This window comes from Plutella xylostella, chromosome 13, assembly GCF_932276165.1.
Source record: "Plutella xylostella chromosome 13, ilPluXylo3.1, whole genome shotgun sequence".
Lineage (NCBI taxonomy): Eukaryota > Metazoa > Arthropoda > Insecta > Lepidoptera > Plutellidae > Plutella > Plutella xylostella.
Genome location: NC_063993.1, coordinates 11,424,140 through 11,448,876, shown reverse-complemented (window position 1 = coordinate 11,448,876; position 24,737 = coordinate 11,424,140). Strand labels below are relative to the sequence as shown.

Sequence of the window (24,737 nt, the reverse complement as noted above, 5' to 3'; positions counted from 1 at the left end):
TCAGGACCAAGGATGTTAAAATATATTTACAAATAACTATTGTTAAATATTGGAGATGGCACCCAACCGTCATTCCTAGTAGGGAATATCTCGATATTTGTAGGTAATTACTTCATCATTTTGCAGACATAATTAAACTAAGCGTAAGAGAGGTTTTAATTAAATGTAGGGATGCCTAGCCAAACCAAAGAGTGACTTTCTTCCATTTAATTTTTATAATAAATTTCCATTATACAAATGACAATAACCTTCTTATGGCAATTCTACAATGAAAATGATAGTAAAATTCATTGTACGTAAAACCTGAAAGATGGATGCGCATTTGGTATGTAATACGGGAACTTTACATAATATGTCTGGCGACCCATCTCAGCGTCTCATTCTAAATGAAAGTCTACTTGTTTAGTTAACAGTTAACAATAATAAACTGTTCGAGGTATAATGTGATAAATATTAGTCAATATCGGCCAAAAATCCCAGCGGCCGACCTTTGTAAAGATTCTGTACGAAAATTTAGATTCACCAAGATTTACATTCTATAATATATGAATATCACAATAATTTAATAACTATGTAAGTATAGTGTTCGCTATGCGCCACTGAACAAGATCCAGTGACATTAAATATGTAAAGTATTAGTTATAGTTATGTACTCATTGTGTTATATAAGAATAAACTAAGCAACAAGCGACCAGCAGGCAGACAATATCCTAGCAAAACCTAAACAAAATATATTGCAATATTCTTCGAATATGGCAGCGCTGGACATTTTCATAAAAAACGGAATGAAATTATAAATACTGACTAGAAATTCTCAAGTTAATGGAAACATCGTTGAAAATAGCAATTTTGTGCCAATTTTAATAAATATAATTGATTTGGTGCTAGGTATAATAAAAATATAGGTTTACTGATTATATTTCAGTCTAGAGTGAATTTAGATAAAATATTAATTTGTGATTTCACGAATTTTTTACTAATATCATAGACATCGTTGAACCCCAGCAATTGCCCACATTTATGCAAAAACTCTATAGATGCACATAAGATAAACATCAATGCCACATAGTATAAGCTCCATACTTTCAATAGAGTAACGGTCTTATTCATAAAAAGTTACGGGAGACCTATAGGCCTGCTATAAGCAAATGTCAAAAAAACTTTATTCATAAACGATCAATAGCGCTAAAGAACTCTCCAACTGATTCGTAAAACCTTGATATGCTAAAGTTGGCTGGACCCTACTATACACCTTCCGTAAGCCTCCTCTTGTACAAAAACATGGCGGCCGGTCAACAGCTGTTCTGCTTTATTGACGATTTGACATTTGTTGTGAGTTAATATTTGCTGAAAATAAGTTGCCATGGTAACGTAAAAATTTAATTATTTTTTTTGTGGGTTTTGGCTTGGCCAACTGCGCCTTTAAGCCAACGTAAACTTTTTTAAGTGCCGCGCCGTGGCTAACATAGATAATAGAGATTGATAAATGAATGAAAGTTTTCGCTATTTTTGTTTATGGTTTCGTCGGACCGGCAACTTAATAGGGTAAATGTCAAAATGTTTGGTCTGTGAAATCTATTAGCATCACTATAGTTACTGAAGGTTTACGGAACTATTATGAATAGAGATTTTTACGAAACCTCAAATAGGCTTAATGTGTTCCGTAACTACTGAGCTCAGGAAACGTAAGTAGATACAATACATTTACTATGCGTAAAATTAATCAAAATAGGCCACTCAGTATTGGTACACCCCAGTATACAGCTCGATTTACCCATCACAAGCTAACCAGACAATTATATAATTATAACAAAATAGTTATTCTAAATATCCGTAAAATAATGTTAATTATGCTAAGAAAGCGTCACAATAATTATGCCAATAGCTAACTCGTACATTATGTTAAATGCTCACTAAAACAAATCCTTTTATAAATATTTCCAACATGTATAACAACATTAAAATATTACAGATCTATTTAGTTAATACAGTACGTGATCACCGCGGCATCCTCCCTGTTCATTGGTGCATTTGTTCCAAACCGTTTACAACTAAACATTTCTAAGAGTATGAGACACGACACTTAAACTTAAATACGTAATTATGAACCCGTCGTAAAATTAATACAGACATGAAGACGTCAACAACAGACACAATTACAGAGACTGACAAAAAATGAAACATACATTTTGTACGTGAACCGTATTGGCGGGCGGCTCGTTCCCGCTGGGCCCGGCGGTGCGAGACCGGGGGCTCTAACGGGGCAGGGGGCGGTAAAGAGACAGGGGGCGCTAACGGGGCTGGGGGCGCTGGTCAACTCAGGAGTGCGAGTCCGGTCTCGGCTGACTCGTGTCGTATGCTCGGATGACGTCCGCCTGTGATACGCTTCCACCCTCTTCTTGTGAGAAGGCGAAGCCATCTGTTGGACACGCCGTAAAATACACGTGTTAGAAGCGGCTTAGTAAGTCAAGTAGTGGTAAAAACTATACCTACAAAACAAGATTAATATACTATTAAATAATACTATGAAAATTATAAACAACACAGCGCGTAAAACGCTAATGAACTGTACTCATGAAGTATGTTAGAAACTATGTGTTGATTTGAATGAATAAATTTTGAGGACATTTGTGACAATGTAACTTGTGATATTATAAAACATAGTTGTTAAAAAGTGATTCGATATAGAATTGCGCTGTGTGTATTCTAGCTAGCGCGTCTGATATCGATGGCAAAATTAATTTTTGCATTAAAAGTGTGTGGTATTATTAAAATGTGTACTAAATCAGCGTGCATCTACGCCGCAGACGCGGTGCTGTTGGGTTGTGTTCGTGTGAGGGGGAGATACCAACTTTACCGTTTAATAACAACTACAGGCTGTTAAAAATAGGTTATTATCCGCCGAAAGGTTACTGTAACCACTTGAATTACCCAATTTTAGCTGACAATACCCTTTTCTTTACACTGTGTTTACTATAGTCTCGTTGGTAAGTCCCCTTGGTGCAGGTACTCACGCGACAGCTCGAGCTCCATGGCGGCGCGCGTGGACCGGCGGGAGAACACGTTGCGAACGTTCTGCAGCAGCCGCGCCGTCTCCGTGAGGCTGCCACACACAGCGCACGCCGCTCAGTCACCACGAATATACAAGGGACCAACGGGAGGGCCCAGTTGGGAACGGACTTTTGGGAAATTACACCCGTTGTCCGAGCGAATGTTTTTGGGAAGACTGATTTGTTTAGTGCATTTTTAAATGCTTATACTTCTAATTATTTTATTTAAAATACTGATAATAATATAATTTAAGGACCCTTCCCGAACACATCGAACAAAGAAACACATGTGATAGAACAGCTGATAGAATAAAAACAAATGGTAATACTGACTCACCAATGAGCAAGCGTCATGCCAAGCGTCATGCAAGCGAACCTACTGATACCAGGCGGGCCTCACTTCTGTAACCTCTTACAGTCAAAGATTAACAAATCTGTTTCAATGGGTTCATAGATTAGTTGCCCTATTACAGAAGTGATGCCCGACTGGAACATCCCATGGGAGAATACTTACAGGTCGCCAACCGAACCAAGGCGTGGCGCGTGTCGGCAACACTAGTGGGAACAAGCACCAGGTTAGTAGAGACTCGCAGCCAATTCGTACCGACACCACGAGCATTCAAATGCCATTCGTTTAGCTTTGCGATTCTTGTGTAAACGTTGATAGTTGAAAGCGAGAATCGGAAAACTAATGGTACTTTTTCTTTATGATAAATTTTAAAAATCGATTTTCTGTGACATGGCTAAATGATAATTACACAACACAAATACAACATGACTCCCAATTTATCTACACACATGTTTTTGGGATACACATTTAGTGAGCTTCAATGTTGAACAGATAACAAATATTTATGACTACATAATGCTTTGATAACTATTAATGGCATTTAAATGTTTAACACTAAAACTGGAATACAAATTTAAAAACTTGATAAAATTTCAACACTTTTATTAGTAGAAGTGATCAATTAGTTAACAGCCAGGCTATTTAGAGATAAATTGTACAAAATTTAGATTTTAACTAATACCGTAAATGGTAACTAAAAGAATTTTGAACTACACTTAAATGCATATAATTTGTACATTATGTATAACACACGTAATACAATCACAAAGACACAATTCATATAGCACCCTTTAGGCTGATTTATGATATAATCACAGCTAGTGACAACTCAACTTTACAAGTGTGTAATGTGTCAATTTAAATATGGTACAGACGAAACAAAATGATAAAAAACTGTGCAAAATATAAAATAAATAAAAAACAAACAAATAATAAATTGCAAATGAAATAGCGGAAGGGTATTTACATTATAATATTTAATTAATTTATAACTGTAAAACATGTTGATATAAATTTAGAGGAGATTCAACCGTTTAAAATACTTTAGTCATAACAAGGAATAAATATGTAGAAGATAGAGGTACTAGATTGGGGCAATCAGCTTGTTACGAATGTAATTTTAAGAAGACTAATTTTTATTACTTGTTAGAAGTACATTGGAATGAAATAAGTATCATATAAAAATATTTTAACTCTGAATCTCACCTGAAATAGTATTTATACATTTTTACAAATTCCTTCGGTAGTAAACTAGCGAACTATACACGTACATCTATACTCTTTTCGTAAATTAGCGAGTTACCGTATACTTTTTGGTTACACGAACTATAATAATATGTAGTTATTCGTTTGCCCTGTTCCTTTCCCAGATAATGCTGGTTTTAACTTCGAAAAAGGAGGAGGTTCTAAATTCGACGGTAATATTGTACAATATTTAACCAAACTATAGACGGTAACTACATTTGAATAGAAACTGACAATCACAGAGAAATCTTACATTAACATTATACTATGAGTGCAAGAACTCAAAATGATTATTTAAAAATTCAATCCAACTCCAAGTAATCTGAAAGTTAAGACTGATTTATGTGAAGAAATATACACATTTAGTCATTTAAAATGAAAGTCGCGAAACAAATATACATTCAGATCCTCACTTCAGAGTTCTTGCATGGAGTAACTACGCTTGACATAAATAATTTCTATATACTCTTTAAAGTAATTAATAGTAATAGCCACATATTTCAGTTCAATAAATAAAATTTGTGCTCAAAATAAATAACAAATGTGCTGGAAGCTACCTAGTGTGGCACTCGTTGACTAATCTACTCAAATAACGAATTATAATCTCAAATACATCCCCGAATATTTTAGAAATATCATTTTAGAATATCAAATGCTCTATACACAAATGATGCATTTCGTTGTTATCAAAAATATTTTATTACCACACTTTATTACTGTACTTACATCCCCAAATCTACTAATTTAAGTAAAAATTATTAAATGTATTACCAAACATGGAATTGGGACAAATTTATTGGCAGATTTTCTAATATATTACTTAGCTGGGAAGATCTGAATAGCATCGGTACTGGACTGGACTCACTTTGTAACTAGCGAACCACTTTTATAAGTAAACTAGTTCAATATTTACCATCTGAGGACTGATTTTCCACTTAACGAGTAAGTGAAGTGAGTCCATCTTGCAAACACGTGACAAACAAACAAACAATTAGTAAAACTTCATAAGATAAGGGAAGCGTTAGTGTTAATTCTGGAATGTTTCAATTGACCGAGCTACTACACACGGGAATGATTACGAAGAGGAAGATATGAGTTGCTCCGGAGAACATCAACCGTTATTCTTACTACACCGCTTGGGCGTCCACAAAATACTGTACATTTACAAAAATTTACACATTCGTACTCTCTCGTACTCCTTATTCCTAGAGGTTAATATCAAGTGACGCGTTGTCATATGACGTGTGAGTCCCGGGGGCGCGGCGGTCGACGGGGCGGGCGGCCATTTTGTTGGTGGCGGCCATTTTGCGTCGGCGGCGGGTCTTCGGGCGCGACAAGATGGCGCCTCCACTTGAGTCCCTGCGGCTCCCCGCGGGCGCTACGCCACAGACAGAGCGGTCAGACCTAGCCGCATGCCTCGTGCCAGCCCGTAGCTTTGTACTACTACACACTACACATCTAGCTTTTTACTAATAGTTTATTTAGGCATATATTTGTAGCTTATTATGTGTCATATTTAACGTATAAGTTGCTCATTTGGCCTGTTTATTTCACTTATAAGTTAATAAGTATTAATTTACGTCCTCGTTGATTGAGTTCGAACAAAAGACAATCACATTTTGTGAATTCTAAGTTTAATTGACATTTTATTATTGTCTACTGGACGACACAAGATGCGGTTAGTTAGTTCTTAGTATAAAACTACGGGCTTTCGGTGCGTTTGGGTAAAATGCGAAGCGGAACTAAGGGGTAACGGAAATAAAACTAAATACTTTGCGTGCGCGTACACACTCAATACAGGAAATAAACAGTGACCACTTGCCCAGACTTCTAGTACTTTGGAAATGTATAGTGCTGAAAGGGATAGAGATCTCGACAAGTGTGAATAAATATGAATGAATGGTGGTATGAATAAGAACAAATAACCATAATTATGTACATAAATATACAAACATCAAAAGTGGTGGGGGAAGTATGAATAATTTGGAAAAATTGATAATTCAAATATTGTGATAACTAAAGGTAGGGAAGTAATTTTGAAAATAGTGATAAATACATCTAAAATGTACATTCCAATTGTGTGAATTTAGATTACAGAATTGAAAACCAATTGGTTGGAGACTGTGCATAGTTATATATAGGTACATTCCACCTAGCAGTGTGCCGTGGAAGTTACACGCTATAATACTTTGCACAAAATGTACATAATTTATAGAAATGACTGAAAAATATATAAAACAGAGTTAATGACAGAGAACACATAATATCATTCCACAGCAAACACTCGCACACTCAAACATTCGCACACACAACATTAGAAAATAAATTATGACTTCAGACTTTTAGTTAAATTCACTGTTAATATATATTTTTTTCATCCAATTACCCTATTTTTTTTTTTTTTTTTTTTTACCCTGTTATTATTTGAGGGTTATACGACTAACTACAAAATACAAACTCTAAAAACAGTATTTTAATATTTAATAAAAGTAACTTTGAAATTGGTCGTATAACCCCCTCCCTCATTCGATTTAGAGATCAACACGTAAAGCTTTCAGAGGGTCTAGTCCAGGTTTGATAGTTTGTCGAAAACTATAGAAGCTTACGTTTTCTCGCACACAAAGTGGCGCCTCTAGCGGAAACTATCATGAAACTTTTGACAGATTTAGACACATGACAGGAGAAAACATATACTTTTTTCGTTTTCGTAAATAGCAAATCCGTGCTAGAGGCTCGGGTGTGAACTCACGAGTGTCGGTGCTGCGACGACAGCAGCTCGTCGGGGTCGCGCTTCTTGATCTCGCTCTCGCGCACCGCCTCCGTCATCGTCTTGAACGCCGAGTTGTGGATGCTGGAACGAGATAGCAACATTTTGTTATGATTTGTTAGTCTACGGATAGATAAATAAATTATGTAAGACATATTTTTATAAGATTTCCAGCGCCACATTGCTTTGAAACTGATTCCAGATATTTAAATGAATATAAAAGCAATATATCTACGTAATAATAATAACTTTATTAATATAAATCCTATTAATAAATCCAACTTAATTGACCAAATCAGACTAACTTACAAGAATTACTTTCGTATACCACGGGTACCAAAGTACATATGCAATTTGTACTGAATAGACGACTTATGATGGAAAAACTATATTAAACCTTTATTTAACGTTACCATAGATACTTAATTATTACCAATATATGTAGCTACCGGCATAGTAACTATAATTAATTCTCATACATTCGGTCTCTTCACTTTAAATTAACAAGTAAAGCGACATACCAAATTCAATTTTCTACAAGACACGTAGACTCAAGTAACGTAACTAAATATCTCCACTACATCCAGCGTCAATACTAAATAAACCGTATTGTCTACCAACTCAGTGCTATCAGTATCACCGTAGCGGGTCAGCGAGTGCGGCAAGCGGAACCCGTGCGCGCACTGCGTTTGACCGCAGTAGTACGGGTGTACACTGGAGAAAATTATAATTCTTACTGTAATACCACAAGAAATTTTAAAGATTGTTTAACAAGTGTTTAGAACTCAATTTGACAGATTTTGTAGGCGTTTGACAGCGCTGAACACCTGTTAAATACTGTCTAAGTTTTTGTGGTCCTTAGTGTTTCGGTGATAAACAGTACAGTAAAACTATCGTTTGTCATGTCGGTGCTGAGAGAGTAAGAATGATGCCACACGGGCGAACATAAGTGCGCTTTGCGTTAGCCCTGCGTCGACTAGACGGTGACGCAACGCAACGCACGGGTAACGCAGAAGGAGAGAAGGTCTCCGATGGACCTGCGTTAGAAAGACGGACCGGTAGGTATAGTTGGTTAACCAGGTAAAGCACCGCATATGACTGTGTCATTCACCGAATTGAAATAGTCGCCCGTGTGGCATCGCGGTCATCTATTTAAGATTAGCTGAGAATCAGGATGTATGTGGAAGGCATCATGGATTCATTCTAAACAACTTTTTTTAAGACTTTCAGAAATTCGTGACCAAAAATCGATTTCTACATACAGAGCCTAATTTTTTTGAGCGAATTTTCAAAGTCGTATTTTTTAAGCTTTATAGAAGGACCTTTGTTTGGCTCACTGAAAACTTAATTTAAACACCCTGTATAAACTCACACAGTGATGACGAGGTCCGGTATGAGCGTGGCCATCGGGATGAGCAGCAGCCCCAGCCAGAACGCCGCCGAGCTGAACACCATGCGGTCCTGCCCCTGCATCACTGCTCCGATAAGGATCGTGGGGTAGATGTTGCTGGAATGAGATGTAGAGATGCGTTACTTACATTGTTCAGATAGGGGTTACTACATAAATATATAGGGGGTACTGGGGATTTACTAAAGGAATCGAAAGAAAGTTGTCATGGACAACCATTACTTTAGCGCACCGACGTTTGACCCAAAGAGACAGAGTCGTAGCTAGCGCATCTCGTTGCATTGAGCGTGCTGGTTGCGTGACAACTCTCGATCATTCATTCGATTTTTGCCATATTCCAGCTGAAAAAAGGACCGCAATAAAAAGCTTAAGGCGGGATCAGACAGTTCATTCGAGTAAATATTCACTCGAGTGAACGGTTCATTTTTGTTTGTACTTTTATTTACGTATCATATCGAGTGAAATATGCCGAATGAAAGACAAAAATGAACGAAAAATGAACCGTCTGATACCGCCTTTACAGCGAGTTAAATGCATTTAGGTGCGAAGATAAGAAGGTCAACCATTTTTTCTTTACTTCAGCTGCGATACTTACCTATAAACAAACATTTGTGCTCACCTGTACATGAGTATGAAGAGCAGCCACATGGCCACGGAGCCCCAGATGGCGACGTGCGTGACCCACGTCCACGAGTGCGTCGCCAGCCCCGCCTTCAGGCACACCGTCATCACCACGTACTGCGGGGTAGGGGAGATTAGGGTTAGTGATTGTAATCATATGATTGAAGGTGCTAAATAATTATCGTGGCGATTTTCGCCACTATGATTTATTAAAGGATTTATATGGCTAACAACCGAATCCAATCTAAAAGAAATCATTATTTCTTTTCAAGAGCATTTATCCCAAAAGTTTCAGGACAATCTGTTTGTCATGATAAATATATTTTTTTGAATGTACCTCATAATATTATACGTCCATAGCACACACTCATAGTTCGTTACACTAGAAACAGACTATCGCTGAATTAACACAGAGACATTTTAGGACACACGTTTCAATGGACACCACGTAAAGCGAACATAAAAACATTGTAACTTAACTAAATGATACATTTTTACAATACTTGAATTAACATTATAAGTACAGCATTATTCAATGGAGAGTAAAACTAAAAGCTAATTACAGATGGCGCTTTAGACGACTGTGCCTAATTCCCCAGTTCGAATTGGTTAGTTCAGTCGCCATTTTTTCTCCCCAACAATGTGATTGGTCAGAACCAGAAAGGCACATTCGCTGGTGCTGCCAAAGTTTCACTTTGTTTTCTTCCTCATTACCATTTTATAATAGTAGTCGCAGAGCACTAGCCAACCAAACTCACCGTATAAATAAAGTTCCCCATCACCAAATACCCGCCATCCTTCCCCGTGGGCCACAGCACGTGGTGGCTCGCCAGCAGCATGGGCAGCCAGAACAGCAGCACGGAGTGAAGTAGCGAGTTCAGCACCCACACCCAGAACACGCGCACGTTGAAGAGGAGACCCCGTTGGGAGGGGATGTAGAGGACTGGGTGCTGCGGGAGAGAGAGAAGTTATTAATGGATAGATAAATAGAATATTCTTTATCTGTACAAACATTAAATTAACTTACGTAACTTAAATACTAACACATGTATGTAGAAAAATGCCGGTCTTATCGCTTAAAGCGATTTATTCAAGACAACTATATAATCTGATATAAATCTACCGCTGCTCTATAAAAAACTTCCAAAAAAGTGGTGCAAGAGTGTAGTTGGCATTCGAATACAAGCACTTATGCACCAATCGTTCTTCGGAAGATATCAGATACATACCTATCTTTTCATTTCATATAAACAAGCTTACAACGGCTTTTATATCTGTTACCACTGTATGTGTATGTGTATCCAGATGACGCCGGCTAACCTCTCGTAAACTGACTGTTGGTTCTATTTATAAGATGTGAGAGATCTATCAGGGGACTAATTATATGACACCAGGTTTAGGCTGCCTGTCCACTAGTGCGAAGCGAGGGAGCGGAGCGGACAAATTGACAAACGAGATTGCATAAAAACTCCTCTCATTGGATGATTTTTGCATCGCACACCGCTCCGCTACCCCGCTCCGCATTGGTGGACAGGCACCCTTAACTAACCCTCAACATGATCTCTGGCGAGCACAGCTTGTCGAACAGGCCGATGGCGAAGGGCGGCAGCGCCGTGAACATCACGTTGTAGAACCCGATCGTCCAGCGCTCGAACAGGATCTGACCGGACCTGAGATTTAAAAATCAAAATCGAACTCTTTATTTTCATGACTTTATCAAAATCAAAATCAAAATTATTTATTTGTTGAATATAGGTGTAGGTATGGTGTTATAATAGGTAGGTACATGTTGCTTAAAACTATATTCTACCCTAAAGGGTGTACAAATTTTTTATATATCAATATGAATTGAATTTAAAATTATTTATAATACGAAAAATACATTATTAGCTAATTATTATGTCAATAAAATTTTAACCATGCAAAAATTACAAAATAAAATGATAACATTCACATTTATAGTAGGTATATTCTACTTAACTAAAATGATTTCATAAACATTCATTCTAAAATCATAAATGGGACATAAATTATATTTTATCTTGGAGAAACTCATTGACACTATAGTAGGCTTTTCCAATTAAGAATTGTGACAGTCGTTTTTTAAATAAATGCAGCACTTGTATTTCCCTAATAGAGGTTGGCAGATGATTATAAACTAACGGTGCCATACCGAATATAATTTTTTTAAATAATGCAGTTGAGCATCGTGGAGCACTGATTTTGTTTTTGTACCTCTCGCTATTGAAATTGTCAAACAAATCATAATTAGTTTTTACGAAAGTGGCTACCTCTAAAATGTATAAGGAAGGCAATGTTAATGTTTTCAGTTCAATAAAGTGGGGTTTGCACGTATCCGTTGGCTTCAATTTTCTGATTGACCTAATACACCTTTTTTGAGCCTTGAAGGCAATTTCTTTGTCTGTAGAGTTGCCCCAGAAGATAAGTCCATATCTCAGAGTGGAGACAACATATGCGTAATAAGCAGCTAGAACTGCCTTTTGATTTACAACTTTAGACAGCATGTGTAAAGCATAGGAAAATGTATTTAATTTCATGCAAACTTTAACTATGTGTTCTTTCCATGTAAGATGTGAGTCAATATTTAAACCTAAAAATTTTGTTGATTTAATTTCATTTATGATTTTATTATTATATTTTATGTTAATATTATTCAATTCTGATGTAAGTCTGTAGTTATTTTTAAATGTCATTATATTTGTTTTGTCAAGATTAATTAAGAGATTATTTGCAGTTAACCATTTAATCACGTCCGTTAGTGTGTTGTTGATGTCAGTTTCTAAGTTAATGATATTTTTGTTCTTAAATAGTATAGTGCTATCGTCTGCAAACAATACCATTATATTTTTAGTTTCTCTAGGTAGATCGTTTATGTAGATTAGAAACAGAAGGGGCCCAAGGACACTACCCTGAGGTACACCGTATTCAACCATTCTTGTGTCGGAAACGTAATTCTGTAGTGTTTTTTGGACTGGACATAGTTTTGAAACTATCGTCATTTGCTTTCTTCCACTCAAATAAGATTTTATTAGGTTTAACACATTACCTCTTACCCCATAGGTTTGCAACTTCATGATTAACACAGAATGATCCACGTAATCGAAAGCTTTCGTCATGTCCATAAACAAGGCTACAGTAGGTATTCTTTTGTCTATTGATGTGACTACTTCATATAAAAAGTCGTATATTGCCGAATTTATGCTTTTATTTTTCCTGAATCCTTTTTGTTCTGCAGCGAAAATGTTGTTTTTCTCAAAGTAAGAGTAAAGGCAGTTATAAATTACTTTTTCAAAAATCTTTGCAATGATTGGTATAAGGGCTATTGGTCTGTAGTAAGTCATGTTCTCTTTATCAAGTTTTTTAAACATTGGTTTAATAATAGCTGTCTTCAATTTTGCTGGAAAGATACCTTGCTCTATACATAGGTTCATGATATGGCTTAAGATAGGTGATATAGTTTCAGCAACGTATTTAATAAACTTTGTACAGATATCATCGTTACCGGTACTAGATTTGTTCTTAAGGTTTTTTATAATTTTATTTATATCCTTTGATGTGGTAGGGCTCATAAATATTGAATTGACATTAGAACAAATGTTTGCTATTGAGGGTTTGTCCCCAGTGATTGGCTTAATTTGGTCGATATAAAAGTCATTGAAAGCTTGTGCAATTTTTTGAGGATCCGTAATAGTATTATGACCAACTTTGATTTTCCTTATATCTTCAGCGGGGAAATTCAGTTTATTTTTATTGATAATGTTCCATGTTGCTTTACATTTGTTATCGGAGGTTTTTATGTAGTAGTCGTTTTGAGATTTTTGAGTCAATTTTACAATTTTCTTAAAGCGTTTCGAATAATTCTTGAATTTATTTTTATCCTCTTGACAGTTTGATAGTCGATATTTCCATAGTAATTCTCTTTTTCGTTTAGAGCAACGTTTTATTCCTTTGGATATCCATTTTGGTTTTTTTGATGCCGTTACCCTGACTTTAATAATTGGGAATGAAAGGTCGTAAAATAATTTAAAAAGTGTGTGAAATTTGTCAAATGCGTCATTTGGATCCTGGCTTTCATACACTTCGTTAAAACTCAATTCAGAGACGTATTCAGCGAATTTTTTTAAATTTTCATCGCTGTAGTCTCTACGTTCGATAAACCAATAACGAAGGTTGCATCGTTCTTTTACCGGACATTTTAATATTTGCGCTGTATGATCAGATAAAGCCAGCTCTAATACTTTACTTTTACAGCCGCGTATATTATGACTAAAGTTATCGAGGCATGTGCCACTGCTTAGCCTTGTTGGTTCGTTAATAGTCAATTTTAGATTATATGTGAGTAAAAGGCTTTCAAATTCATTACATCTAGCGTTTCGAGAGAGACGATCAATATTGAAATCGCCACATAATATAGTCTTTTTATTTTTATCGCATATTTTTGCTAATAATTCATCCAATTTTCCTAAAAATGTGTCATACGCCCAAGCTGCTGTGTTAGGAGACCTATAAATACAAATAATATTAATGTTATGATCTTCTAATTGTATTCCACAACATTCTAATATATTGGGAGTGTTAAAAGTTTTCAAATTTATTTCTTTGTATCGGTATCTACCGTGCAAAAGAATACATGTTCCTCTATGCCTGTTGTTCCTAGATGATGAAACAGCTAATTTATAGTTTTGTAAATATAAGGTAGGTACATCAGTTTCTATCATATTGTGCTCAGTGATACAGATCACATCGACATCTATTCCTTCATTTTTTAATTCATTAATATGTAGTGTTAGTATGTCAGATTTATTAATTAATCCATTAATATTTTGATGAAATACATTAAGATGTCCGAAAAAACTCAGTTCTTTATGAAGTTTCCTTTATTGACTCTACAATCTCTACATTATTTCTACAAACAATATCCTCATGGCTCCTTTTATTTGCCATGTTGAGATGTTGTGACTTAGTCAGTCTCGCAAAGTAGTAAGGTATAGTGCCTATACGACAAGGTTTTGCTGCATTTATTTTCTGTGAAAGATGTCTCTCTTTTTTTATGTTTTGTAAGTGAAATAGGTATGGTATAGTGCCTTTTTTTAAATAGTTTTTATTTGTCTTCCTTACACTACTATCAATGAAATCTTTTTTGTATCTAATGTAGTCTATTTCAACATTAAGTTTAAAACATAAGTATTCCTGAACGGTTTTAAAATAAGCAGTGCTATTTGCTAGATCTATAAATGTACAGTTAGCATAGGGTTTCACCAATAAGCTGATATTTTTGTTCAGGTTATTCACATCTAGATACATGTTACTAGTTACGGATGAAACAAAAACAGAACAGATTTTAATTTTCTGCAGTGCTTTTTCTATTTCAGATATAATCATTGATTGACTTTGGTCATTACATCCAAGCGAAATAACGATAATATTATTCGCACTAACAGTAGGCAATAAGCTATCAATATCACATAATATTTGTGCGCTGTTAGCTTGAGGTTTACTTATAGTCATTACATTGTATGTGTCGTTCCATTTATTTCTTCGCGACTGTATCATTTTCGAAGATAATCCTTTTGTTTGTTCGTCTCCTATAATTATTATTTTACTCTTGTGTTTTCCGTTTGGTTCCGTATGTCTCATATTTGTCTGACTGGTAGTGACATCTGTTGGATTTTTTTTGAAGCTCGGTTGAGTTGTGCTTGCGCTTGGAGTCGGGTTAGCTGGGCTGTCGATTGTGACGCCATCTACTGTTGTATCCAGGAGACGTGATAACATTTTTGGAGTCGGTTTCGTTGATCCCTTTCCTTTATTTCTGTTGGATACTGGAGTCATTGTTTTTTTACGTATTGGTGATAGTATTTCTGAAGAAACTTTTTTTAACAAATCAATCTCCTTGCATTTTTCTCCTAAAGTTTGTTTCAGTATAAAATTTTCACTTACTAGTTGTTCTATCTCGCTATGGGCACTCTGCAGGTCAATTCTAAGATTTTTCAGCTGTTCATGAAGTTCGTTCCATTGTGAAGTATCATGTGATGATAATACAGGCAGGCTACGTGATGTTGTGTTCAATGTAGTTGAACCCCATGATGTATCATCTTGCATGGTGGAATTAAAAATCTCATTTTCAGAGTTACGCCTTGATATTGGTTTTCTTATTGTTATGTTTTCCATATTATTATTTAGCATTTCTTAGTTTTAAAATGGTAAAAATAAAAAGAAAAAAAAAAAAATATGCGGTTCCTGGAATCGATCTTGCGCCCTTCGGTTCACGAGTGTTGACTTAACGACTGCACTAGTTCAGTTCGTAACGAGTGATGCGAAATTCTCATTCATAATGAAGATTCGGTGAGATGAGTCAGAGCGTACGTTAGTGGACTTTGACCGTTATCGTTATCAACATATTATAGTCACACAGGAATGCACTTTAAATGTTCTAATATTTCACTCTTGGCACTGGTACGCATCACACACTGGCTTGTTTGTATTATAAGTGTATTATTATTGTTTATTTGTCCAGTTACTCACTGTTCACTCGTAATATATTCTTGTTATTTAAGAAGTTTATTATCTTTGTTATACTGTTTGCGATCACTTTAATAACACTTGTCCTTATGTTACGCACTATATACATTGACTTGATGCAAATTTTGACTGTAATTAGCCGCTTTTTCTGTTTTAATTTAATTTAAATACGGAGCCGATGTAAACATTGGCACAGTGCTGCCACCTTCTTTAAAAACCTTAATGTCACTTTATAAAAAAATACAATAACTCTAAGGTTCGTTGGGATAAAAAAATATATATGATCGATTTGGTATGTAAGCGCAAGGGGCATTTCAGCGTCGCAACGCACTGTGTTTTCGTATTTAAAGCTGTGATAAAGATAACTAATAAAAAGATAGAGCAACCTTTTAAATTCCACTAATATAACAGTTATTGATGTTTAATTTAACGAGGCTTGTCACTTGCAATCTCCAATTTTTTATTTTTTACTTATTTTCTTGGATTTATTTCAATGTGTCCAATCCTCCAGTCATACAGTCCACCAAAGGGCTTAGGGTAAAGCCTCCAGTTTGTCTATGTATGTATGTATGTATTCTGTATTGGCACTCACCAAGCAGAATAGATGGCGAACCACAGCTCTATAACATACAGGGTGATGTTCTTGTAGAAGGAGTACAGGATGAGCTTGCTGATGCGCGAGTAGTTCCACGCGCCGTGCACCAGCAGCAGCCGCAGCAGGAAACGGAACTGGAAGCAGGGGGGAAAGGGGGGGAGGGGTCAGTATAAACTTTGGTATTGACAGATACCAGTTGAGACTGATGTCAAAAAATTATTCTATCATATTCGTTTCGCTCCCGCGTAGAGGATTTAAATTAATTTTACAAAATTATCGAGACCATACAGCTCGCACTGTCACAAAGTAATCAGTTCTCTTGTAAAGGTAAGTTCTTCACCCTACATGCATAGCTCGTGAATCATGGACTCAACTGGCAAATCAGACACACGAACCTTTTGTATTTCGTCATATAGGCTTGACCTAAATTCTCTTCAATCTTTTAAACTTATTCATTGTTGGTAGGGACCCCAGTACCCAACACAAGCAAGCTTGTGCTGAGAGAGTTGTCGGGTAAGTGGGCAACCCGATTGTCAGATGTATTCAAGCGGCCCGAAAGCCTGTGACTACATAAATATCAAGATATATCTCCTCACTGCTGGCTCGCTGGATAATCGCCACGTCGTTGTAGTAAACTACCTACATATATGTAGATACATATCCTCACCTGCGCAATACTGTAGTCGCTGGCACACACGGCCTGCAGCCCCTCGAGGCCCGAGATGCCGACGCCGACGCTGGCGCGCTGGATCATCGCCACGTCGTTGGCGCCGTCGCCGATGGCCAGGGTCACGGCTCCTGTGGCCACGGAGACCATGTCTACTACCTGGGGAGGATACAAATTGTAGTTTATTTAACTAAGCACAGAGTTATAAACGTTGTATACGCTAATAGCTATATTTCAGGAGTCAAAGGGCTTTGTGGGATGCTATTTAACCATTGGAGAGTAAACGCGAATTTGTGTAGCTCGATGCTGTCCGTATATCGCTACGATGCGACTTTTCACTGCTCGCTTGGTGTCCTTTTCTAGATATGATATGGTAAGTATTGTTATGTTGATACGGGACGGGATGGTTTCAAAGATATTCAGGTCATTGTCCAAAATGGTAATCAGTACGTGAATTATTTTGCAACCACGCACTACAACCACAAATCCTAAACCTGAATTCAAAATTAATTTCAACAAACAGCACACCCACCTCAGCCTTCTGTATCGGCGACACCCGACAGCACACGACGACTTTACAACTGAGACACAGATCCAGAAAGTCCTTCTTGAGGTCGCAGCCCATCGCGTACTTGAGCGTCTTGCCGTCGACGACTAGCGCCACGTCGTTTTGTTGCCGCAGGTTGCTGCCGAAGTCTGTCGTGTGACGGGATATGTTGTCGCGCGTGCCCTGCGGGTTATAAACATACAATTATTACAAAGCGATACATGAAGTAGCTAAACTTTGCAGATTTTCTTGTAGTGTGTTGACCAACACTATTGAGAAACAGTTGAGTGTACTGTTCGCAATTACAAAACCTCCAACTAGCAACACACAAGTGCGCTATTCGCCACCACAACTTCACACAACTCATGTCTCATGCTTGTCTCCTGTAGCTACACGAGTGCGCTATCCGCAGCTACAAGTGCACACTCACGTCCAGACTGTCCTCGTTCAGTATGATGAGCGGCATGGTGGCGTGCACGAGCCGGGCTGAATGCGCGATGTTGATGGCCGTCTCTTGCTTGTCTCCAGTTAACACCCACACGTGGATGTTGGCTTTTAGGAGAGAAGCGATGGTTTCTGGGACGCCGTCCTGTGGAGGTAAGAGGGAAATGTTTAGTTAAGATGGTGGATTTCAAAGTATTCTTCTTAACATACAATTAAAATAGAAATACATTTGTAAACGTAATCAATGTAGCATTCATAGTTTTTACCATAGTACTCATTCCAATACGGCGCGCGACCTGTCCCGTGGGTGCAAATGTACAGCGAAAACCGCCTCACTTGCGAGTGAGTATAATTATGTCGATTCTGATAGCACAAATTCAAGTTAAAATTTTAGTGCTGTTAGAATCTTTTTGTTTTAAATTCGATTTTATATATAAATTTTCACCTTTTTTTTTGTTTTATATTTCTCAAATTTCATTTTGTTTCCTCAGAATGGACATCATTATGTCTGAGTGTATGTCATGTATGTATTATAAGCCACATGTACCTGCAGCTTGTCCTCGATGGCGGTGGCGCCCAGCAGCGCGAGCCCGCGCTCCACCAGCGCCGCGGCCGAGTCCAGCTTCTGCTCGCGGTGCTGGATCGCGATCGATGCCTTGTGGTACGTTGAGGCCCATTCCTGAGTAACAGAGATGAGTACAAGTGAATATTGAAATTGAGACATTTGTTAGTGTCGTATACCTCGAAATCCAAAAATCCTTGTAGCTTTTCACCTATTCGCATTTCACCGCGATAGCGTTTTTTGTTGTAGCGTATAATATTGGTAGTATATTTTGTTACTAGCATATATTTTTAACAGATTTTTACAACAGTAGCAAATTTTGATGTAGCATATATTATCAATAGCTTATTTACTAAGCTGCATATATTTTGAATAGCAAGTAAGTATTTTTAGCCGCATCTTATTTGGGTCGCATATTGTTGTAGTGTAGTGTATTGTGTTAACCGTAAATTAGTTATACCACTGGAGTGTAATTGATAGATAACCAAATAAAGATATTAACGTTCGCCCTGTTACAGACGTACACTAGCTGTAGAGGTATAGTATAGTGCTTAAGTCTCTCTCTCGCTCTTGCAACGGAAAGTACTTGCTGTGATTGTTTTTACTTTGAAAATAAGAAAACTATGGCTAAGCGTCTTGAAACAGTGATAAGTGAGTGGCAGAAAACACTGGACACACTGATAGCTAAAGTCAGTTCACTAGAAGCACGGATCGGTGAGCAATCTACGATTATCACTAATCAATCTCAGCTGATTGCCCGGCTCAATTCTGTGACGTCAGAGATGTCGTTGACCGCTACCCGCCAGCTGACGCCCGAGCAGGCCGCGCCGCCGCCGGCAGCGCTGCAGCGCCCCGTCCGACAAGCTCGGCTGAACGCAGGTTTGGCACTTAGCGCTAAAAAGCAAGCGAAGAAGACCCTGTTCGTGTCCCAGCCGCGGGTACCAACAAATTCTTCATCGAAGCTACCCGAGACTTCCCGAGTGGCTACCGAAGACAATCCGACGTCATCGTCAGCTGTACAGGAGGCGGCCCCGAAACTAGCGACAATTTCTAGCGACAGCGAATGGAAGATGGTCACTCATAAAAAATCGCGAGTTCAAACTAAGTCGCGTAAAATCTTCTCGGGTGCAGGAAAGGAGGATCTAGACTTACAGACTGTCGAGCGGTTGAAATATATTCAGGCTTGGTCATTTAAACCAGACACAACTGAGGATAATATAAGAAAATTCCTTAATAAAATAAACAAATCAAACGAATATTTTGTTCAAAAAAGACAAATAAAAACTGACCGACACGCATCTTTTATAATTGGCATACCAGAAAGCTGCTACGACCGAGTCAACACGCCCGCTGTGTGGCCCCCGGGCGTGCGTTATTCGGACTGGTTTCTCGTGCGCGCCCGACCGAGCGAGCGGGCCAGCACCACCCCCACCAAGTAAACCCGAACATCATCGTGACGACAGCAGCGTCCCCGCGCCGCCCCCCGCGTCGCCCCCCGCGCCGCGGCGGGCCTTCACGGTGACTCACCAGAACGCGCAGTCGCTCAACAACAAGACGAAGCGCCTGGAAGCGCTGCTCCTGCAGGACCTACAGTGCGATGTGTTGGCCATCAGTGAACACTGGCTAACTACTGATAACTTAAAATCTACGACAATTTTAAATTACAAACTAGCATCCTCATACTGTCGTACTACTGTTGAGCACGGAGGTACATGTTTATATGTTAAAAATAATATTAATAAAATTGCCTCAATAGACGTAGTATGTGAACTATCCGTAGAACAAGTGTGCGAAGTATCTGCTATAAAATTAATTGATTTTGAGTTATTGATTGCGTGTATTTATAGGTCCAATTTGACGCACTGCAATGAATTCTTCCCTGTGTTTGAGAACGTGTTGGATAAAATAGTCGAGTTAAATTTTAGAAACATAATTATAGTTGGCGACTTCAATATTGACACCTTAGTGACGTCTCCCAACACCAAAAAGCTGACAGACATCCTGTATGCTCATGACCTGGTGAACGTTGTGGACTTCCCTACTCGCGTGCACGGCGCATCCCGCACCTCGCTGGACCATGTGTACGTGTGGCGCGGCGCCGGCGCCTCCGCCCGCGCCGCGCCCGTCACCACGCACGTCGGCGACCACCTCGCCGTGCGCGCGCAACTCGACTGCGTGCCCGCCTGTCCCGCGCCAGCCACTGTCACCACTAGACAAATGACTCGCGCGAATAAAATGACTTTTGTCGCATCAGTCGAAAGCGTAGATTGGCAGGCCTTTTACACCTGTCCAATCAGAAGCGTGGACGATGATGCCAAAAGCATAATTAACACCCTATACAATAAAATTCAAATATGCTTTCCTCTACGTACCACGACTATACGAGCACAGTGTGATCAATGGGTTTCAGAGGAAATACTCAACACAAAGAGAACTATTTTTGACTTGCTGGAGCTAAACTCAAAACTTGACGACCCAGACCTTCATAGGCTGGTGAATATTTACACTGACAAATACAAAATAATGTTGACACGTGAACGGACGAGTCATTTGTCTAACAAAATTAGTGACAGTGAAAATAAGTGCAAGGCGATGTGGCAAGTAGTGAATGAGGAACTAGGACGCCATTCTCGGACCTCGGTCGACTTCACGGACCTTGTGAAGACGCCAGAGGGGTGCAAATACGCCTCAAAAGTGGAGCTCCTCACCGCAATGAACAAGCGTTTTGTTGAGGCCGCCACCGAGTGCAACGCCCCAAAGGCAGACCTCCTGATGTCCCGTGCGATGTTGGGCTCCGTGCGCCGCCCACTAGACCGATCTCTGCGGTTCAGGCTCTTTACGCCGCGGGAAGTCCATATTATCATTACTAGGCTGATTCCACCTAAACCGAGTAAAGATATTTATGATATGTCCTGCGACCTAATGAGACTGATCGCACCGTCGGTCTGTACCACGCTGGCTGCTCTCTATAACCGATGCATACGCGAGGGGATATATCCCGTGTCCCTTAAGCGCGTAAAAATTTCACCAATCTTTAAGGGCAAAGGGAAAAAGGAGGACGGGAACGCGTATCGGCCTGTTGCTATTATCCCAGCTCCTGCAAAAGTTCTAGAGAGCGGCATCAGCGCGCGGCTCACGGAGTTCCTCAACGACGCGGACGTGCTGACCGAGCGGCAGTACGCGTACCGAGCGGGCCGGTCCACCACGGACCTGACGCGCGAGGTGGTGTGGCAGGTGCTGCGCGCGCGCGACGCTAACCGGCATGTCGCTGTCCTATGCTGCGACCTGTCGAAAGCTTTTGATGTGGCCGATCACTCCATCGTCACGGCCAAACTGGAGCACTATGGGGTCAGGGGACCTGCCCTCAATCTCCTTAGCGACTTCATGTCAGATAGACAACAAGTTGTGGTGGGAGAGAGAGGGCTGGTTAGGTCACTCGAGATGGGAACTGAGATCGGGGTTCCGCAAGGTTCGTCGGTCTCCAACATTATATTTTCCCTACTGATGAATGACCTACCTGATTCCATACCTGACGCTCACGTGACGATGTACGCTGACGACGTTGCAGCGACTGTCACTGGAAGCTCAGTCGAAGACCTGGAGGAGCGGCTGTGTGTAGTTGCCGGGCAGCTTGCTAAATGGTTTCGGATCAATGGCTTAGCCTTAAATCCGAAGAAAACTCACCTGCTGCACTTTAACCTGGCAGGTAGGCGCGGTCGCCCACTCCAGGTGACACTTGAGAACGAGACCTTGTCGCAAGTCAATGAGACCTGCTTTCTAGGGTTCAGACTGGACAGCGGCCTGTTCTGGGATGCGCACATCGACTGGCTGTGCGGCCGACTCGGGGGCGCGTGCTTCGCGTTGTCGCGGCTCGCAGCCACCGTCCCGAGTGAGGTGGTGAGATCGTGCTACTTTGCCACGATCCAGTCTCTCCTCACATATGGGATCGAGCTGTGGGGCCGCGCGGCTGACTGGCACAGGGTATTCGTCATGCAGAAAAGAGCAGTGCGTGCTATAGCCCGAGTACGATGCGATGAGTCGGCACGTGACCATTTCATCGCGCTCAATCTGCTGACGGTACCCTCCTTGTACATACTGCAGGTAGCCTTGTTTGTCAGGAAAAATCTGCAGTTGTACAAGCAAAGCCAAAGAGCCAGACGCGCGGGGCAGCTGCTCGCCGTCCGGCACCGGCTGGCGAGGTGCGCGCAGTCCGTGCACGTGTGTGGCCCGGAGGTGTACAACGCTTTACCTACTGAGATCAAGGATGCGCCGTCACTGCCAGCTTTTAAACAATGTCTAAAAAGGTGGCTTGTCCAGCACGCCTTCTACACTGTGGGTGAATTCATTAGCAGGAAGACTTAAATTATATTTGATTTTTTGTATTCTTTACTTATAACTACTGACATGTATATTCTTTTAAATTTTTTATTCTTGACATTTTATTATTGTATAATTTACCATTGACTATCTATTAGTATTTGAATTTTTGTACTACTACGTACATTTAAATGTTATTTTAGTATTTAATTTTAGTTTAGGTATGACTTAATTTTTTATATTATTATTATTTTATTTATTTTTTCCCTGACATGTAATGAATATTATGAATAATAAATACAATACAATTTTTTTTTTTTTTTATGCAGCCTGTGTCGTGTCCCACTGCTGGGCAAAGGCCTCCTTATAAATTGACCACCGTTCCCGATCATGTGCTTCCTTCGGCCATTGAGGCAAAAACCTGTCGAGGTCGTCCCGCCATCTCCGCCTGGGTCTTCCGCGTCGCCGACGTCCATCACTGGGCACCCACTCGGTGACAATTCTGGCCCACCGGTCCGGGTGCATGCGACAGACGTGGCCTGCCCAGGCCCACTTCAGCTTCGCAGTATGTGCGCCCACATCAGTGATACGAGTCGAGGAGCGTAGCGTGGTGTTCCGGATTCGGTCTATCCTTCGTACACCAAGTATAGTACGCTCCATCGCACAATACAATCACAATACAATACAATACAATAAAAGAAATATCGCGATATGTAATACTTAACGCATTACAAACACAGTCATATCTATCAAGGTGAAAAGCTACTACAGTGAAGACAGGCAGGAAAGTAAATCTACTATGTATTTTTCAGACAATTGTAAGTAACGATCAAAAATTATACTACAAGAATAAAAATCTATTCAGAAATTTTGATATCGCGGCGAAATGCGAATAGGTGAAAAGCTACAAAGATTTTTTGATTTCGAGGTATACGACTAACAAATGCATTGAGATTTGCATAGAATCTTTAAAGGGTGCATTTTATGGATGAAATTCCCGAAGACAGGTCAATTCTCCGCAGCACCGGCGCCTCCGCCTCGACTTCTTCAGTCATCACGCATATAGAAAACCTAGGGAAGGCGCGCTTCTTTGTCGCCGCCGCTGCGAGGCCACCACGACTTTCGTTCAGTAGACGGAGAATCATAGAGAAAATAATAATGATACGTGCGGTCGCAAAAGTGGTATAGTACTCCTTTGATTAACCGAGCTCGTAATAAAATTGTGATCAACTTTTGTCCAACGAAGACTTCTTGTGTTATGCCTTTCAGCTTATATCCTTTATTACCACCAAATTGACTTTTTTTATTTCTAAACAATATTCTAACCACATAATCCTGCTCCCTGATATCAGCATAAGCGAACACGAGCGTGCGCAGCCCCTCCGTGGCGAAGGCCTCGAGATGCGCCAGCGTGGACGCGGCGTAGGGCGCCGAGTCGCCGCCCCCCGCTAGACGTTGATAGATGACCGTGTCCGCGCCCTTGCAGTATAGCTTTATCTTGCCTGGAATGGAAGCATGGGGTTATGTTTTAATTGGCCAGCTTGGTTTTATAATTCTGGTCAAAGGCTTTTTTAATCAAGATAAAATATGCAAGACCGGGTTACAGATTTGACGTAGTAAACATC

General features: G+C 39.5%; 1 protein-coding gene across 8 annotated transcripts in view; it reads right to left on the bottom strand.

The window, feature by feature from the left end:
* Nucleotides 1-1,691: 1,691 nt before the first annotated feature.
* LOC105381227 (probable phospholipid-transporting ATPase IA) overlaps nucleotides 1,692-24,737 on the bottom strand; it is a 92,353-nt gene continuing 69,307 nt past the window's right edge. For 4 of the 8 annotated variants that reach the window (XM_048624958.1, XM_048624959.1, XM_048624960.1 and 1 more), the window contains 14 exons: nucleotides 24,439-24,614; nucleotides 18,781-18,912; nucleotides 18,220-18,378; nucleotides 17,771-17,972; nucleotides 17,243-17,397; nucleotides 16,573-16,709; nucleotides 10,990-11,110; nucleotides 10,199-10,390; nucleotides 9,439-9,557; nucleotides 8,784-8,918; nucleotides 7,394-7,495; nucleotides 3,565-3,605; nucleotides 3,015-3,103; nucleotides 1,692-2,419 (listed from right to left, as the gene is read on the bottom strand). In XM_048624958.1, the coding sequence (XP_048480915.1) occupies nucleotides 2,141-2,419; nucleotides 3,015-3,103; nucleotides 3,565-3,605; nucleotides 7,394-7,495; nucleotides 8,784-8,918; nucleotides 9,439-9,557; nucleotides 10,199-10,390; nucleotides 10,990-11,110; nucleotides 16,573-16,709; nucleotides 17,243-17,397; nucleotides 17,771-17,972; nucleotides 18,220-18,378; nucleotides 18,781-18,912; nucleotides 24,439-24,614 (2,039 nt within the window). In that variant the 3' untranslated portion in view covers nucleotides 1,692-2,140. Of the gene's footprint in view, nucleotides 2,420-3,014; nucleotides 3,104-3,564; nucleotides 3,606-3,985; nucleotides 6,023-7,393; nucleotides 7,496-8,783; nucleotides 8,919-9,438; nucleotides 9,558-10,198; nucleotides 10,391-10,989; nucleotides 11,111-16,572; nucleotides 16,710-17,242; nucleotides 17,398-17,770; nucleotides 17,973-18,219; nucleotides 18,379-18,780; nucleotides 18,913-24,438; nucleotides 24,615-24,737 lie in introns of those variants that run through there. The other 4 variants (XM_048624964.1, XM_048624962.1, XM_048624965.1 and 1 more) reach the window with 4 other exon arrangements.